This window comes from Athene cunicularia (assembly GCF_003259725.1).
Source record: "Athene cunicularia isolate RWA chromosome 1 unlocalized genomic scaffold, athCun1 chr1_part2, whole genome shotgun sequence".
Lineage (NCBI taxonomy): Eukaryota > Metazoa > Chordata > Aves > Strigiformes > Strigidae > Athene > Athene cunicularia.
Window position 1 is genome coordinate 75,836,746 of NW_020799092.1, and position 19,028 is coordinate 75,855,773.

The 19,028-nt window shown below is 40.0% G+C and overlaps 1 protein-coding gene across 1 annotated transcript in view; it reads left to right on the forward strand.

The window, feature by feature from the left end:
• The first annotated feature begins 54 nt into the window (after window positions 1–54).
• BEND7 (BEN domain containing 7) overlaps window positions 55–19,028 on the forward strand; it is a 47,751-nt gene continuing 28,777 nt past the window's right edge. Inside the window, exons 1-4 of the mRNA XM_026868019.1 lie at window positions 55–64; window positions 723–779; window positions 3,645–3,728; window positions 13,382–13,681. Coding sequence (XP_026723820.1) covers window positions 55–64; window positions 723–779; window positions 3,645–3,728; window positions 13,382–13,681 — 451 coding nt within the window. The remainder of the gene's footprint in view (window positions 65–722; window positions 780–3,644; window positions 3,729–13,381; window positions 13,682–19,028) is intronic.

A 19,028-nucleotide genomic window follows, 5' to 3' on the forward strand; every position in this document is an offset into this window, starting at 1 on the left:
CTTTTTTTTTTTTTTTTTCTTTTAACCCCCCTTTCCTCTTTCTGCCCCACAATTATGTTTGCGTGTGTGTTACGTCTTGTTGCAACAACAAACACGCACACACCCCAAACACCCCAGAAAGGTGGACGTGTTTTTTTTTTCCAGGCAGATCCTGCACAAAATAAAGTTGGATCGTGTTTCGTGGTAAATCCTGCTTGGGGGGAAAGAAAAGGTAAAATCAGGAAGGGAGCAAAACATAATGACACTTGAGCAGTAACGGACCTTCTTAGTATTCAACTCCTGTGGATTTATTGTGTTTTGGGTGGGTTTTTTCCTCCCCTTGACTGCGTACATCCGCGTGTTTCAAAGAAAAGCCGAATAGAGGTTGCTTTATTAAAAATCCACACAGCTAATTAATTGTACGTGGGCAGGGGAGAGCCGCTGGCGTGTAACTCGTTCGTTCGGGGTGTGTTTGCCTTTGGAAAAGAGAATGTTTTAAAAGAGATTGTGAGCGGAAATATTTGGATTCATGTCAGGGAAGAAGCAGAGCTCTGTGTTTCAGTCTTGCTGGGGTTTTTTGGAATAATAATAAAAAGCTACATGTGCTGGTAGCATTTTAACAGGTGGACTTCTCAGCCCTAGGGATTTATTTTGGTTGGGGCTTTATCCCTTCTCCAGCTGATGAGATCTTTTTGCCCTGATGGATTTGACTTGAGATCTTTTTTTCCTTTTGTGTTTCCAAGTATTGGATGGGAATATCTCCATGAAACGCCGTGTGTGTCCTGCATGCCAAGTTCAAGGCAGGTGACTGCTTGGGTGTAATGTCACACTTGGGAAAAGGGGGACATACACACGAGTGTCAAGACTTGTGGTCTGAAGAGCGATTTCTTTGCAGATGCTCTGCAAAATCGCGTTTGATGTGAAGAAATTTAGAGGTGAAAATAAACACACTTAGTAGGAATAGTAAATAATGACTGCTGTGTCGTGGTAGGGAGGTCTGGAGCATCGCACATACTCCCTGTTAAAAACTAGAGGGGCAGTGACCTGTCAGACTTGTCTGAAACGTATTAGAGGTCTGTATGCATTAGCAAACCTATCGAGGGTTTAATTTCTACGAGAACAGGTTTGGTTTGTGGGGTTTTGATATCGAATATGCTTCCAACTCCGAGGCAGTTAGTGCAGGACTGGGCTGGAGTCTGGAGCAGGGAGGGGGGGTGGTGGTGTGTGTGTGTGTGTGTGAAAGTGAAACCTGTGGAAAAGCAAAACTGGAATTGAAGACATGGTTTTACTTCTGTCCTAATGGAGCTGTAACGGAATATGTGTGCTATCAGAAATAGATGACTATTTTGCTAACTCTCAGTTGCCACTCATTACAGGCTTAGAGGTGCCTCACTGTAGAAGACAATCTATTTAACCTTGTTTTAATAGGTAAATTCAGTTATGATGTACATTATTAGTAATTCTTATTTTATCTGGGGTCTCTTTTTGGATGTGGAAAGTCAAATAGAAAGCTACACTAAAACCAAAATTATATCTCAGTACTTTGAGAATGGAGGAGATCACGATTTGCATGTGAGTCTGCACTTGCATACTCTTTTTCTATCACAGTTGATTAGAAAGATAATTATGTATAAATAGTTGTCTCTTGTAATTGGCCTTTGCCTCTTGCAGGAGTCATTCTCTAATGTCACAGTTTAGTGTTTACTGTTGTGAAATTGATATGGATTTCACAGCGCCTGGACTGTGACATCCAAGGCAGAAGGAGGAAACCAAAGAGAAAAGGGTATGCTGTGTCAATTTGTTGGTAACACACCATCTGTTAATGATGTGAGCCTGTACAGTACTTATTCTGTCCCCAAAAAAAACTTCAGAGCACCTGATTATGAAGAAGATCACTAATGACCAGATTGAGAGGAAATCTACTCCTGCACTAAAATGCATCTGCCTCTGGGGGTGAAATGTGGTGACTTTAAAGGCAGCAGCTGTAAATCAGAAGAATATTGTGACCAGCTGGATGGTTGGAGGGAAGTGCTAGAGAAGAAACCATGTGTAATGTATATATGCAAGGACCATGAGTCTAAGTCATTAATTCCTAGTTTTCACATACTCACTCCCAGCAGATCTTGGGACACCCTTGAGAGTGTGAAAATGCTGTGTGGTGGGTTGACCTTGGCTGGCCACCAGGTGCCCACCAAGCGGCTCCATCAGATCCTCTCCTCAACAGGACAGATAATGGCTGTGGAAGGCAGTCATCTTAAATCCCATAGTTTTAGCCATATGAAAGGAACCTTTACTTCCTCAATGTCATATCTCAAACTTCACCTTTACCCGCTTCACTCACTGGGTGTGCTCTGTAGGCAGAGGAACCCTTTGTGTAGCACCTCGTCACTGAGCTCTCCAACTCCCTGTTCTGTTGTTGGTTTTTGGGTTTTGTTTTTTTTTTTTTCCCCCTCTCCATTTTCTTTCCAGGCCCTTTCTTCTTGCATTGCTGTGTTAGGCTTGATTCTAGTTCACTTATTGGGTTGTTCCTCCTCTTGTGCCCTTAAGACAATCATGCTGTACAAATAAACAGCACATAACAAAAAAAGTTTGGCTTCCAGGAGACCTTTCCACTCCTGTAGCTGTTTTGTCAGAGGTGCAGGTGTGCTGCTTGTACCACCCTCTGTTTCTATTTTGCTTTTTAAGTGAATCCCCCTAAGTGCTCTTCCATTAGTTAATCTGGGTTTTTTGTGAGGCAGGTAAACAGAAAAACCAGTTTACAGAGGGAGTAGCTGGGAGTGTTGGGAACTGGGAGGGCATTAAAGGAGTTAGGTGGGAGGGTGACTGTTTCAAGACACTGGATATATTGTTCAGTCTTGAGCGATTTGCCGAAGGACAAAGTGTGTGCCAGTAGCAGAGTCAGAAATAGCATCCAGGAGAGCTGCCTTTAGACATTATTTTTTACTTGAACTTGCTATTCCCTTTGCACACACATGTAAACAAAACTCTGGTTTTACTGAACACCTGCCTGAGATTATAGCAGAGACCTTCACAGCAAAATATTAATTTCTTTGAAATAGAAATTCTCTGGTGATTTATTTTTTTTTCCCCCCTAAATCCTGAAACGTATCTGAATACAAGATACTAATGTTTATTCTTAGGGTCACCACAGATATTAGTTTCTGTAGGTGAGTATCCTAAGGTGTCCCTGATCCTCCTTCCTTCAGAATTCAGAGGCCAGTGACACCAATATGAGTCAGGATAGCTGAACGATGCAGCCCTAATGTACATTGCTGATTTTTCTGATTGAGGTGAAGTTTGAAAGTTTCCCTTGGTCTCTGGGAAGGTAAAGATTTCATTATAAATCTGCTTTCCATCTGTAAAGCTAGAAGCCAGATAATTGGCATCTGGTGGGATAATTTGCTGTGAAAATGAACACAGTAATTTAGGGCAGGCGTAGCTATTCCCTAAAATCTGTGAAATATTTGAGCTGAGTCTCTCCAGTGTGAGCGAAGTTTTTTTAGGAGGTGCTGATACAGAGCACATTTTCTGTGGTTAATTTGATGTACGTGAAATAAACTGCAGATATATTGATAAATTATGTAGTAAAACTGTAGCAATGTGTTCAGTGTTCATTTTTTCCAGATCACTTGAGTTCTAATTTTTTTTATCGTTTTTCATTCCAGATTACCATCATGAGATATATAAGATCTCTGACTACAGCAATGATGTTAATGGGGAGACCAAAGAAACACAACCAGTTTTTTTAGGTATGTGCTTGTGTTGATTAATTTCCGAGCAACATAGCGTGGCCATTTGCAATTAGGGAGGGAAAAAATCTCTGCAAGCACAGGAAGCGCCTGCCATTGTTTAATATGACGTTCTTTTCAAGACCCTTTTATTCTACGAATTGCCAATATATCCTTTATTAACACTGCTAAAAGTTGTAATTTCAGACATAAATGTTTATTAGTGTCTACACACAGTGCTAATTATCACTCACTCAGAGAGCCAGATGCTGACTCTGCAGTTTTGCAGCTCTGTGCTCACCCCATTTACATTGCATATTCGCTGGCATGCTTCACTGGCAATAGTTTGTGTAATTGGGGTATTACATCTTTGACATCTGGATAACAGAAATTCAATTTCCAGGAAGCTGCTATTTGTTTGGTTTTGCTTCTGCCTTGGGTGGGATAGAGGATTAATGTGCTGTCTTAATGTAATGTCCTTTCACCTCTGTAGCTTGCCTGCTAATCCTGCCATGGCAAAATTAAATTAAATCAACAGTTAAAAATGTGTAAAGAAAACAGAGAAGTAATATAGAGTCTGCAGCATGATATATACTACAGCATGGTAGGACTGGTTAGCAGTGAACCTTTATCTTCCTGCCTGTGTGCTTTTTGTCCCGTGTAACTCCTCAGGTACAGAGTGCTTCTTCCTTTCCTGCTTCCAGCCCCCTCCTGTCGCATCTATGACCTCATCTGGGTGGGTAAAGCACATATTGGCAAAAATCTGGCGGACCAAATTCAGAGGAGTTAGGGCTAGATTTTTGAGCTACCATCGTGACTCTTGCTGTATAAAGTAAGCTCTTGGACACCTTGCTCAGGCTTTGGAGAAAGCAGGTGCCTTTGCAGTGAGAAATTCGGGAGTGTCTGCCTCTCCCTAACAGCACCAGGAGCCTAAACATTTTTGTAGGATGGTTCAAGGTTTCTGTAGTCTGAGCATGAGCCCTGGAGCCAGCAAGAAGCATTGGTCCCGAGTGTGTGAATCAGCACCTGAAGCAATCCGCATGCAGAATGCCTTTGCCTCCTTAATTCACAGTGCCACATCCTATTTTAGAGATCAGCACCAAATGGGAGAGAACAGGGGGATGTCTTGGGCAGTGTGGAATCTTATGATGGTTGGAATATTTACACAGGGTGAGAGCTGTGTGAAGTTCCCTTCTCAGCTTCTTACCGTTAGGATTTTGAGCAAGTATTTCTTCCCTACACGCATTTCCAGGGAGAAGCGAACATGACTGCTGTACTTTATGTTTGGATTTCGTGTTCTGTAAGCACTTTTGGTGGAGTCTGATAAACCTGATGGAGTGGCCTCCATCAGAGGTTTATTTTGAATGCTTTCTTTTCCAACCCTAAATCATGATAAAGCTTGACAGGGGTTCTGCACCTACTTGCTTAAGCCAAGATACTTCTAAGGATGTGCAGGAGGCTGTGCTTTGACATCTGTGCCATGAGTCCAGTTGATCGTGATTTTTTGGTTTGGCTGTGTTGTCTTTGGGTTTGGTGTGGGGTTCTTTTTGAGTATGCCTAGCTTTTCATTGTGACTGAATGTGCTCTAGTATTTATGTGCCTAAAGTTCACCTGTTTCAAGAGCTGGTCAGAATTTAACCTTTCAGAGTGTGAATCCTATCAAGGATCTTCCTGATCAGGTACTGAATCAGCCCACCTTCAGTTGCAATGAAAAGAAAATGGTGCTATTTCCTGATGATGTCCTGAGCATCCAACTTTCGTATTTCCTCAAAACATCTTGTTTTTTGACATGACTGAATGACAGATAACCATACAAGGTTGTAGACTAGGCTTTGTTTTTTTTCCTTTAGGTTTGAGTTCAATTCAGTAAGTTACTCAGAGCTCATATAACCTTGTCCACTTTATTTTGGGTACGTTACTTTGGTGTCCACTTCTATCCAGATTCCTAGTGATAAAGGCACTGATCTGAGATATAGGGAAAGCAGTGTCAGGGACTAAAATAGGCTGAAAGCACTTGAAATCTGAGCTCCCACCTTTGGACAGGGATCTGGGATGAGTGACACTTGGCATTTCAGCTTTCCTTTAAAAGATTTCACGTTGCATGGAGTAGTTTTTCATTGTGCTTCACAGATGGTGGGATCACAATGCTTTCTCCAGCTCAGTGTCCTATCCACTGATAAGGAGCTTCAGGGTATAATCTCTGCTCCACTTGATTTCACTTTTTATGCCAGAATTCATCCTAGAAGGATGTTCAGTCCAACATGTTGGTTTACAGTCAAGTTTGTTTTCCGGTTTAGGTTTGTTCTTCAGTTTACCTGGTCGGTGGGATCAGCTGGAAACATCAATGTGATGCAGCCTTTAGTATGTGAATGGATGCTAAGATACATCATTGAAACTATTACCTTTAGAAAATGAGAAGCGTTAATGCCAGTATATAAACGAGTGAAGCTTTATCAGGAATGGGATGTGCATATGTTTTGGTTGCAGAGTTGAGAATGATGACCTCAACCTGAAGAGATGGGGGGAGCTTCTAGGATAAATGAGTAAACTGGAAAAATCCAGTTGGTTTAACATGCAGATAAATTAAGGATCAAATGTCAGGAAAGACCTGTTGTACCTAGAGGGTCTTTTTTGCACCCGCACAGATGGGCAAAACATGGCTTTGTGTAAATGTAGGCTGAAAATTGAAGGAAGCTTCAGTGCAATTAGAGGAACATGGTACTGGACGTGACCTCTGGTTGCAATGGTGTAAAGTCCAGCTGCTTTTTTTAATGGAGCTTGGTAAGCTGGGGAAGTTTGCTCATGTGATTGTGGTGTTGGAGCAGAAGATGAGGTAGATTGTCCTCTCCAATCCTTTGTTCTGGTAAGATGATAAACAAGCAGTCACACCTTTCTAGGTGAAGGACATACTAAACACAGCCTTTACAAAATTTGGGGCAGGGGGAAATGTCACTACTGTATTTTTGCAGATGAGGACTGTCATCTGTTTTGTTTTGAAAGGAAGGGCTTAGTTATCTGATACCAGGAGAGACTGCTCGACCTGAAAATGAGGAGGCAGCCCAGAGTGAAGTGCTTAAACCTTGGGTATGGATAAGATTTAAGACAGACCTGACTTCAGCTTTTACCAGTTATCAGCATAAACCTTCTGTTGCAGGGCTGCTAGCCCAGACTTGGAAATACAAGCCCATGAGGGGACTGTACACCCATGTGTTGTGAACAATGTTGGTTAAACCTAGCTTGTCTATGCAAAAAATATTTTTCAGACACCACATTGGGGTTTTTTCAATCTTAATATTTTATCATCATCACAAAAAAGCGGAAATATAATATACCTCCAGACTGAGTGTTTTTACAGTGCTTTCAACTTGAAATCCAGGCTCTATGTTTGAAAGGTTAATGTAGAAAACTAATTATATTATCCTGGTAATCAAATGTGTGATGAGACATTTGTCTGTGTAATTAACAGTGAAGAACTTTTATAGTTTCATAAAATCGAATGCTATGCACAGTGTGCTTGGAGCATTTGTTTTGAAGAGATGTCCAAAACAGAGATGTTTATGACTGATATAAAGTGGAACTGAAATGTACTGTAATGCAGGTGTCTGTGCATTTTACAGCATTTCGCATTGTTGAAATGGAAGGCAGCAGATTAATAACTTCACTATGTCATGGTAAAAATAAATAATGTGTTCTTGGAGCAGGGGAGCGATGAATAAGTTACTCACTAATTTCAAGAATTTATTCTGTCCCAGAAATAATATCCTTTGCAATTTATTCACAGAGAAAAAGTTGACTTTACACAAGTCTGTGAAGTTACTTGTTACTTTTAATAGAACTGTATTCCAGGTCTGATTGTTGCAATAGTAGATTCTGTAATTAAGACAGCATAAAAGGTTGGGGTTTTTTTTATGTATCTTTGTTATCGGTGATCTAACTGTAAAGCATTTGCCTTTGGGGCTGAAGCATGATTTTGACCTGGGATATTTCCAAGAACTGGGGGAGGTTGTTGCATATCTATTATTTTTCTTAATTATATAGCTCCATTAATAGATACATTTATTGAACAGTTGCTCACATGTCCTTTCCTGAGCAATTTAGCTGTTGCAGTGTGGCATGAACAGTGTGTAACACATCACTTCTGTATCTGCTCCTGTTGAGTGTTTTGAAACTGTTTCATCAAGCTCTTCAAAAGAGTTATTTTGTGCTGGTGGTGGCCAGGCCACCTAGGCTGATCCAGCTTCCAGAGGAAAAAAAAACCCAAATCCTGAATGGTCCCAGGATCTGATCCTGGTTTTGATTCTGCAAATCGCTTTGCTTACATTAGTATTTGTGATGCTTATTAACTTTCTGTGTCTCGCTGTAGGCAGTGCTGTCTGTCAACCCGTTTGCCTCCACGCTTTATTTGAGAGTAGGGGGTCTAATTTGAGGGTGATCCAGTTTTCCTGCAGGTATAATCTTAGTGCACTGTATGATGATATGAAGATGGGTAAGTGCATTTAAATGGCATTTTAGAGCACTGCTAAGATGCCTCAACTAAGACAGCTTAAATGTTCCTATATGTTAGCTTAGGGTAATCAAAGTCCCCAGCTCATAACTCATGTTGCTTGTGTGACCCTCTGACATTGTTCGTGACCACTGCTCTCCCTGCTGACTTGGGGTTTAGGTTTTTAATTTGCAAAGCGTGTTGTTGCCTGTGTTACTTGTTCAATATAGGTTCTTATATGCCAGCAAAGACTGGGGATCACTTATTTGAGAAATCCATGCTTACCCCATCAATTTAGCTACACAGATGCCCAATTCAAATTACCCACAGAGCAGTCACAACAACTTTCCATGTGATTTGGGAAATCTTTGATCCAATAAGGAATCTTGCACATAGCTTCTCTATTTTCCCCATGCTGACCTTCACAATTTTCTATTTCAGGGCCACTTGTGGTGCAAGATGGCAGTGGTAAAAATATCTTGAGTTTTGAAAGTTATGGTTTGATGTGGGAATAGTTTTTACTGAGAAGGGCTGGCTAGCTCCCTTCTGGGGTAACTGTCTTTGAAGGAAATACATGAATATCATGTAACATTCAGAAAGGTGTTTTGGTGAGTTCAGCCTGGCTGTGCAGCAGAGACGTGTGCCCTGCATGCACGTGCCTCCTGATTCCTTGAGCTGCTCTGAATTAGCCCTTACAAAATCTTCAAACACGGCAGCTGAGTTTTGCTGGCCTTCTTCCAGGAAGGTCAGCATTCAAGTGGTGTCTAGTAAACTGGCATTTAATATGTCTGATTATATAACCCGTTGCATTTTTTTTTTTTAATTGAACTTTCAAGCCATACACAGTGTCTTCCACCTTCTCTTACCTCTGAAGCCTTGTTTCCTTACAAACCAGGCTAATGTTGTCAGCTCACATGTGCTTGACTGGCTGGCTGTCGCTGCCATTCCTACAGTCCCAATAGCTTTGGAACTCGCCCACCAGTTTCAGCCTAGTTTGACACAAAGGTGGAAATTTGTGAGATTCACAATTACCTTCAGCAGGCAGCCTGATAGAGCAAAAAGTCCTATTTGTACAGCCAAGAAAGGAAAAGTTCCTGTAGGAGTTTCATCTGCTAAAAGACAACACAACATAAAACTAGACACTAAATTGTAGAAAATCAAAGTGCTGAAAAGGTCAACTACTCATTTATATTTCCCAAAACATGAGAAGCATAAATGTTAAAAATAAATTAATTGCACCATATTGGTCCAAGAGGTTATGGTTATTTGTTTATGTAAGTCAAAGGAAAAGAACATCAAATACAGATAGTTGTCCAACCTTAATTCTATTCAGTCATTTATACACTTTAAAACACACACTCATTGCAAATGTGGCTACCATTTCTCTAATACTGGATCAAGATTGGTATTTTAACATATAGGTATGGTTACATATAATTTTATAATTCTTCACAGTACTATGCTAATATTTGACAAATTATTCAGGAAAAATATAATAACTTGTTTGTAGGCAGTGTGCTATATTAATAAGCATAATAGTGAAAGAATGATCAGGCATATAGGGACAAACAATGGAATTAGTGAGTTATCAATATTTTGTTAACTAGAATTGTTTATAGATCTGTTGCTTCAGATAGGTGCACACAGCATGTGGATGCTACTTCATCTGAGAACAGTTCTGGCTTACATTTTTGCATTTAATTTTTAACATTTTTACAACTTTCAAAGCAGGAACTTTTTATGCTACATACACTTTCAGTAAGGAAAGAAATTGAAATTAATTTGGGGAAAATTACTTTTTATGACTGTTTAATATGTAGTATTTATAAAAGGGCTTTGTCTTGTTTTTTTTTGATGTGGCTTTTTTTTTAATAAGATTACAATCAGGCCACGTGGGAAAAAAATAGCTTGTATATAATGGGCCATCACAGAAACAACTATAATGGTAATTTTAAAAGATTGTCAATATGTTTTTGTTATTAATATCATCTTTACATATAAGTTCCTAAATAAGGCTGTATTTTGTCATGCTTATCTGTTTTGAGTAGTATTTTGTAAGTATTTTAGTGTTTTGCAAGTAACTTCATTGGTTTCAGATAAAACCAAAGGGATTACATGGGGGACATGGGAAATCCAAACTGCAAAACCTCTAGCCTGCCAATTGGAGGCATCGTCATCTCTTTGGGAGTGGTGAGAACCCATGGGATATGTACAGGGAGAGGCTGAAATATGTATGCACCACTCCTCTTAGGCCTCAACATCTATGTCAGGAGGCTTTTCACAGATAGGTGATGTAGATTTTTAAGTAATAAACTGATCTAACTGATCTTTTTTTTTTTTTTCTTTTTTTCTTTTTGTGCTTGATTAGGGTGGCTCTTCTGTAGGACATAGTAGCTGGAGCTGTTTGGTTTTCTCTGTGCCCCATCTTCCTTCTCTTTCTCCCCCCCCCCTTTTTAAATTACTTATCTGTGAAAATCAGAAGTGGAATAGCTGATAACAAAATTCTATCATTGGGCTCCAGAGCTAATAGCCAAATGAGATAACCAGGGAGCAAGAAGTTAAATCTGGTAGTGTACCTGTGCCTGCATGCAGATCCAGACAGTGTAACATCAGCTACTCTCCACTTATGTCGGGAAGGATGGTGCTGTAGCTGGCCAGCTACAAATTAAAAGCTGTAAAAAGTCATTACTGGAAGAGGGGGCATGAAACTTGCACTTAAGACTAAGTCAAGCTTGTAGCCTGTATGTTTTTAATGCCCTTCCTTACAAAACAGAAGACATATTTAAAAAACAAAACACCCCCCCAAAAAGCACACCAAACAACGGAAACAGAGAAATCAATAAAAATAACAACAAAAAAAACCCAACCTGACAAAGAAGTTCACAGAGAGGGAATCTCCCTGTTTTAAGTAGGAAGCTACCTAAACGCAAAGTCAGGCTTACATAGGATGCAAGTTCAGGGTTTGTTGTAGCATAAATGTAGGGGTTTTCTTGTTTTGACGTGAGTATATTCATGTCCCTGTATAGGCAGGCTTCTATATGAAGGAACAAGAATCAAGGCTAGAATCAAGGATGAATAAGCTCAATTAACATTAATATTTTATGTATTTCGGTAAGGGAAATTTAATCTTTCCAACAGTGTCACCTGACCAGCCACATAGCACACAGTCACTACACCCGACAGGACAAGGTGGGTGGGAAGCTTTTTTGATATTCAGCTATATTTTGCTATTGAATAAAAATCTGATTCACCAGTGTAAAACTCTGAGAGCTTGGTGTACTGCTAAATGGTACAATGGTAAAGGACAGCTTCACGCTCCGGTGTAGTGGGAGTGTTTGGAGCTTGAATATGGGCAGATACAGTCTTCAGTGTACAGGTCTGAGTATCTCAATAATGAGAGTCTGGTGGTGTTTTGCAGCCTCTTGAGGTTGGGAACTGCAAACAGTCAACCCCTGGTTGGGGCCAAAAAGTGCCATTTTAAAGGAATCGGTGCTGCAATTTGTTAATTAAATCACACCCACACACATAAATCCACAGTCAAACCAGCAAAATAAATACAGTGCAGAATTTCTTGCAAAGGGTTTTTCTCACCACTTTAGCTGGAGTGGAAGCGGTGCTAGAATATCACTGTATGGGGCTGACAAATATTTTTCTAAGTTTGGACTAGAAGCTTTCTTGCAAACCACCCACTCTCCTTGCTGGATCAGGGTGGGCTGGAGCCAACTGGCACCAGCCCAGGCAACTGGTGCACCAGGTCAAGCAGGAGATGGCTCTGATTCAGCATGGAATGGATCATACAGCTCATCTCCCCTTCTGCTTACTTGCCTCCTAGAGCAAAAACTCCCTCTTAGGGCACTGCGCATCCCTACGTATGCTGGGCTTGCAGTGTGTCCTGACCATGTTGAGGTTGGCCTGTGCTGGGAAGGGAGTTGCTGTTCTTTTAGCTGTCTGGTTTAGCCAGCTACTTAAGCATGCACCTAAGTTTAGGCAACTGAATAGTGCTGTTGAGTTGATAAAGTTGTTCACATGACTTGCATAAGCACACTTTCAAATACCTTGTTGAACTAGAGATGATGCACGTTGCATCTCGTTTTTTGGAGGGTTGGGGGTTTTTTGTTCTGAAGTTTCTTTTTCACTATTGCTTTCCCAAAAATAGGTTTATTTTGGGAAACATGATTGTATTTGAATAGAGGATACCAAGTCTTGCTATATTAACTATACTATAAAGGAAGGTGGATTCATCAATTTCTTGATCTTCATTATTCCATTTGCTTAGGATGTTTGATTTTTCTATTACCAGTAAAATATAGAAGCTTCTTATTTCAGAAGGGGCTATGAACACTTCCTTATTACTACTGAAATGTAATGTATGCTTTAACGAGCAAAATAGCTACTATCTGCCCAAAACACATATATTCATTGTGCAATCAGCAGTTTCATATGTAAAATTAATACTTAAATGGTGCCAGGAGTATTAAAGTATGTAATTGTTATTATTTAAATGCCTGGAATTTATTTGGAACAGTCACATTTTTCTTGTGTATATTTTCATTTCGTTTTCATAATCTATATTTTTAAGACATCCAGCAGTTAGGCTATATACAGTTATACATGCATTAGCTGCTTTTTAATTTATTCCTGTATAATCCAGTATTATTAAATTCTGTAGACTAAGGAGTTGATCCTGTTCATTAAAATCAATAGATGCAGTGTTGTTCTGTGTGTGTGGTGTGGTGCTTGTTGTGGTTTATCTTTTCTTTGTAGGATCTATCCTTCAGCATATAGCAAACTGATATGTAAAGGGTCTGATCCTTTAGGGTTTACGTGGGGAAAATACCCACTCCTGTCAATGCCTGAATAGGATCAGTCTCTTAAAAAGGTAGTTTATTTGAAACTGATGTAGTGATTATTATTTCCTTCTGGAGAAAAATAATCTTACTCATCAAAGCTTTAGAAACAGCATCAAGAAAGCCAAGTTCAGCAGGTCTTTCAACTATGAGAGATGTCAACCATCTCTGTGTTAAAGCATAGCCTGGTACATACCAACGACCACTCAACCATCTCTTTTTCCTTCCTGTCTTTATATATTTATTTTTGTACTCCAACTCTTATTAGCATCTAAAATCACTAATCTCTACCCATTACCGTTTTTGCTAATTTACAGTGATAACTGTGGCTCTGTTTTCATTAGGAGATGAAAGCCGGGAAATTAAAAAACAAATTACAGGGATGAGAAGATTACTGAATGACAGCACTGGAAGAATCTATCAACGAGTTGGCAAAGAAGGAGAAAAACTGAAGGAGGAGCCCCAAGATTTAGACTTAGCCTGGGCCCAGCGCCTGAATCCCCCTGCAGAGTCCCAAACAAGCCTTCATCCTTCACAGAGCGGTGCATGGAATGAATTATCACCCCAAGCTAGCCATTTTTCAGGGCAATATGGAACTCGATCCAAAACGTTCCAAAATCAAACGCGAACTGTGGCATCCAATGGTATGATCTGCATTAGATACTGAGAAAAGTACTTTTTTTTTTTTTCCCCTCTCCTTGTACTGTACTAAATTTCTGCCTTTGTTTTGATGATTTATTGTACCACTGCACTGAAAGCAGTTATAGTTCAGAGTCTACAAAATGAGCACATAGTTATCACTTTGAAAACGTGCGAAAGTGGGCATGGTGCATTCTGTTACCATCTGTCCTAGCTTTTAAAATGGATTCCTGGTGATAGGACAGAATTACTCAATGCTGTTACAGGCTTAATTTCTATACAGTACTTATAAAAACATCTTTTGCCATTGTTATTAAATTCATAATTAATTAAGTGTCAACCTCTACCCCTCCTCTTTGCAGTGAGTAATGTAGCACTGTTGTGACACCACTTGTGGAGCAGGATTCTACTGACTTTCATGAGGGGATGGCATCAGCCTTTTAACTGACTGCTCAAGTTTGGGTACAAAATCCCATCACAGCCTTAGACTTTTATTCTGATGGGACCATTGGAGAAAAGAGATGATGGAGTCTACCTATGAACAACATGTACTAGACGGTGGTCTGCACTGGCAGAGAATTCTGCCCTAAAGTAGATGGCCGTGTGCCCTTAAAATGCTTTCCTCTTGTTTTAAGTCCCAGAGAATGGAGTTTTTAGTGCCAGATCCTGAAAGTCTTCTTTAATGATCTAAAGTCAATTCAGAAAGTTTTTCTCCTGATATGCAACCCTAAATTTAGAGGGGAGAGTAAATTAAAGGGGTACCTCAGTTCTGAATTCTGAAAGATAATAAATTGTGAGATTGAGTTTGAAAACATTATCAACTTCTACTTGATTCTGAAGGTGCTCATACTTCCCAGTAGGAGCATCTGCAGTGTATTCTTCTCTAAAGGCATACAAATTCTCATTGCTTGTAACAGTTAAAAAGAAAAATACTATTATTATTCTTAGTACTGTCCTCTAGGAAGTACTGTCACTGCACTAAAAAACACACAGCCCTAGGTTTCACCAGACTGACTGTTTCTCTGTAGACAGTGATTCACACAGAGATACTGGTTGACCTGGAGAAAGATGTTGCAGTAAGTCATGCTAGTTTATTTTATAATAGGAAAAAACAGTGGTTTCTTTTTTTTAAAAAAAAAAAAAAAAGGTGCAGATCCAGGGGAGAGGGAAAAACACTTGATGGGATTTAGCATGCAAGTCTAAAACTCTACTCTCAAAATCTCATCACCACAATCTTCTAGATATGGAAGGACCAGAAATTCATCACACATTTCCCTCTTTGCCCTCAGAGTCCCTGGGCACTGGCAGGGACAGTTCTCTGCATGCACAGAAGTGCCCAAGCCTGCACAGATTAGGTGCCTAGTTCCCGGATCCAGAAAGTAGGTGGAGCTGTACCTCTGTCCCCTCAGGGGCCTGATTCAGCATGTGAGCTAAAACATGTTGACAGGATTTGGCCCCATACACAAGAAAATGTCAGCACTTTTTTTTTTTTTTTTTTTTTTTTTTTTTTGTATGGGGAGGAAAGGTTCACCTGATTTATGATCTTTCACAGGTTAGAACGATCTGTGAGACAGTAGAAGGGTTAGGTTGAGTGACCACCTGGGCTGGACAGGAGGAATGCCCAGTCTCCCAGCCCTTGGTGAAGTGCACCAGGAGGCACTTTCCACCCCTCCCTATGCAGCTGTCCTGCTGCACAAAGGAATGCAATCTTTTAGGTTATTACATAAAGATGGGTGTGGGCTCTCTCTGGCCACCTTTGAAAAGATGATCTGCGTAGTTCTTCGGTTAGAAATGTCTACCTCCAGTGGGGTGCTGTGATCCTGACAGACAGTTTTGCTGCTCTGGCTCTGAAGGGAAACTTTTGATGCATTTCTGGGCTGTGAGCAAGTTCTGAAGCTGCTCCCCAGCCAGCACACAGCATGTCTGGGTGGCCAGCATAACATGCCTGATTCCCTCTATCACTTGCACTGGGAGCCTGAGCATCTAACTCAGTATTTTAGATGTTATTTGAGGGATGAGCAAAGTCCTTAAAAGCTGGGTGTAGAAATGCTGAACAATACCTCGAGGGAGATATTACTCCTTGGTACTTACCATAGTGTTTAAACTCAGCAGAGCAAAACTGTGTAAGTAGGAGGTAAGCTTATTATGTGGGGCTGTCAGGCCTAAGTCATCACTGGAGAGGTGTCCAACCATCTGTAGCGGGCAGTCTGAGTCCAGAAACTTTCTGTCCATTGTGGATAGATAATGTAAAGGAAGCCAAGATCTATGTTGTAGGCTGTCTGAATTACTCAAATTTGAATGTAATAGGCTTGCTAAATCCATCTAATATATTTATCTACTTGCATGGTAAAGGTGGTTCAATGAGAGGCTGGAATGGATGTTTAACAAGTGCTGCTATAGAAAGCAATCCTGAAAGGCATTGGCCAAAAGAGAGAAAAGGAGGAATGGGGGTAGCCTAGGCATTGCAGCAACAGGGGGAAGAGTAGGAATATACTTGAAAAACAAAGTGATACATTTCAAACTAGATGTAAGGCAACAGTTCCACAAGTCAGGGTGTTAGGTAGATATCTGTGACCCACTGCGTTTAGTGGAAACCTCCTGGGGCTACAAACAACTAGTAACATTCTGCCCTGCTAGAGGCAACAAAGTCATATAGTCTGTCTAAAACATTTCAGTTTTGTTTCTTTCATTCTGTAGCAAATCCAGCAGTGATGCAGCAGCTGAATTGCTTTTTGGTTGTGTCAGGAACATTTTCAATGGATTGCACTTGCATGCTTTTCAAATATAAACTTGTGGTAACAATGTTACACCAGGTGAATTCACTCTCAGCAGACCCAGCTGTAAGAACCGCTGTCCTGGGCTACTTGCTGCTCACACAGGAAAGCAACTAATGTGTTTATGTCGTATCCTTCTCTCAATCATGCAAGCTGGTATCAAATTTGCCTGCTGGCTAACTTCCAGAAGAGAGGGAGATGGCTCTTTAAAGACTCCTTCATAAAAATAAAAAGTCTGTTCTCCTTTTAAAATTAAAAATTGATTTATAACAAGTTGAAAAGGGTTGCTTTTGTCCTCTAAAAATGATAAAGATAGTGCTTGGAACAATGACTGAGAACACTCTACAAGATGTTTCTTACAACACAGTAACTGATCAGAGGAGGGAGGATAGAAAGAAAATAAAAAACCCTCATGAATATGTATGAAGTCAGTAGAACCCTGCTTTGATTTGAAATATTGGTGGTCTCTTCTCCCATTTCCAGTACCTATGGTAGATTTACATGGGTAATTTCTATCAATGCTAATGGGGATTATAATGTAAATCCCCTGTGCCTCAATGGGAAAACAGACCCTTTGGTTTTCCGTCAGAAGCCTGTGTGTCTGTGTGCGTTCATTAGGAATGTGTTATATTGCAACAGGAAAGATGTACAGGTATTTACTGATACAATTTGTCCAAGTTTTCACGTGCAATTCACCATGATGTAGAGTGTTTGTTAAGAAGGAAACAAAAGCCACCAGCTCTTGTCTTCTGCTGTAGTCTTCCAGATATTATTTCCAGAAGCCCACTAGAATGTTGGATTCTGATCAAGAGAGAGGACAGGCTTTATCCTGAGGAGCTTATTAGTCTATAACACAACGGAGAAAGCACTGGAGCAAGGATGTTCTTACTATGTATTTGTCTTCCTTTAATAAAATTCTCCTAATTTCCTGGGACTTTGTTTTTGGAGTACCTGCTTTTCTTACTGAAAGGTACAGAGTTATGCCAATGCCATTAAATTATAAGTAGTCTTGAACCTCATATACTTAAAACTTTTACCTTTAACAGATAGGTAAAGAGTATCTGTGGAGCCAAGTTGAGGGATTCTGAGTAATCTGCAGCAAAGCTAAAGATAACATTATATTTTTTTTCCCTCTGTACCTGTAACAATGGGCTAAATGCTTTATGGACCATTAAAAAGATAAAATCCCATCCATGCCCCAAGGAACTTTCAGTGAATAGACTGTGTACAAAGGAAGCGTGAGATCAAACTAGGCAGAGTCCTGCTGAGTCAGTAACCTCTTTTTGTTTTAATCTGAGACTCTCGGCCTGTTTTCCAGATCTCTTTTTACTTTTAAAAACTTGATTTATTTACAGCTGAAACCTTGGAAAGAAGAAGCTGGTGGAACTGTTGCATTCATGTTTGCTAGATTTGTAAAGATTCTTAGCTGCTCCATTTATCTTAATGCAGTATTAACAGTTTTTGTCCGTGGATGATATTTTAAAATACCAAAATTTGTAATTGCAGTAGTGTGGACAATCTAAATATCTGAGGAAAGGAGGAGAGCTACACCCAGAAGATGTCAACAGCCTTTAAGTGACGCATCAGTTTAGCTTCACAAGTAGCTCAGTTTTGGGAGAAAGACCACCAGTTTGCTCAAGTCTCATAGAAGTTGCTTCAGAGCTGAAGGACTGAATGGAAGGAAGTAGAAAATAAGTGCCTGGGAAGGGAGATTTGAGGTTGGAGGGACACTGGAAGAACTAGGAAAGGGTGGGAACGATTTAGCGGTGACAGGATTTTTAGCCATTTCAAATGAGGATTTGAAGTCAGGGAATCTGTGTGGGTCTGGCATCAGGGAGCTCTGATGAAAGAACACAAACCAAACCTAAAAAGATATTAATAAACTGGTTTGACTTCAGAAGAGAGCAAAAGTAATAATGAAAAGTGGGAGGATTTATGAGCAAAGATTAAATGAGTTGCTTATGTTCACTTTAGCTAGATAATGATTAAAGGGCACCTGATAACTGTCAAGCTATGGAGGAAAAAGGGAAATACACTCTCTGAAGTCTACCACATGGGACACCAAGCAACATGATTTTTGTTAGATCCATTTGTACCTATCTTCATAAAATGATCTTACATGTTTTGATGAGCAGTAAAATAACCATCAGTTTAAGTGACTGTAAGCGCATTTTGAAACGAAGGGAGGTGCATCCCATCTGGTCTCAGTTTCAAGCAGATACTGCTAGGTGTTTTGCTGAATTTTGAAATTTTTATTTGCAGTGTTAAAGCTAGGGATACAGCTATTTTGAAATAAATGCAGGATACAACTATTCAGGTAAAGCTTGAAATCTCTCAGCTGTAGCCTGTCACAATTCAGGACCTACAATGCCAAACTTGTGGAAAGCAAGACAGTAATAAAAGCATGGCTAAGAGCTAGAACTAAAATTATGTAAATTCAGATAAACACTAGTAAGAATTACGAGAAAAGAAGAATCTGTTGAACTACTATATTAATTTCAAAGGGCAACTATGGAAAGCCCATCTTATAGGTCACAGTGCTGGAAAACATGCCATAGGAAACAATCCCACCCAAGCA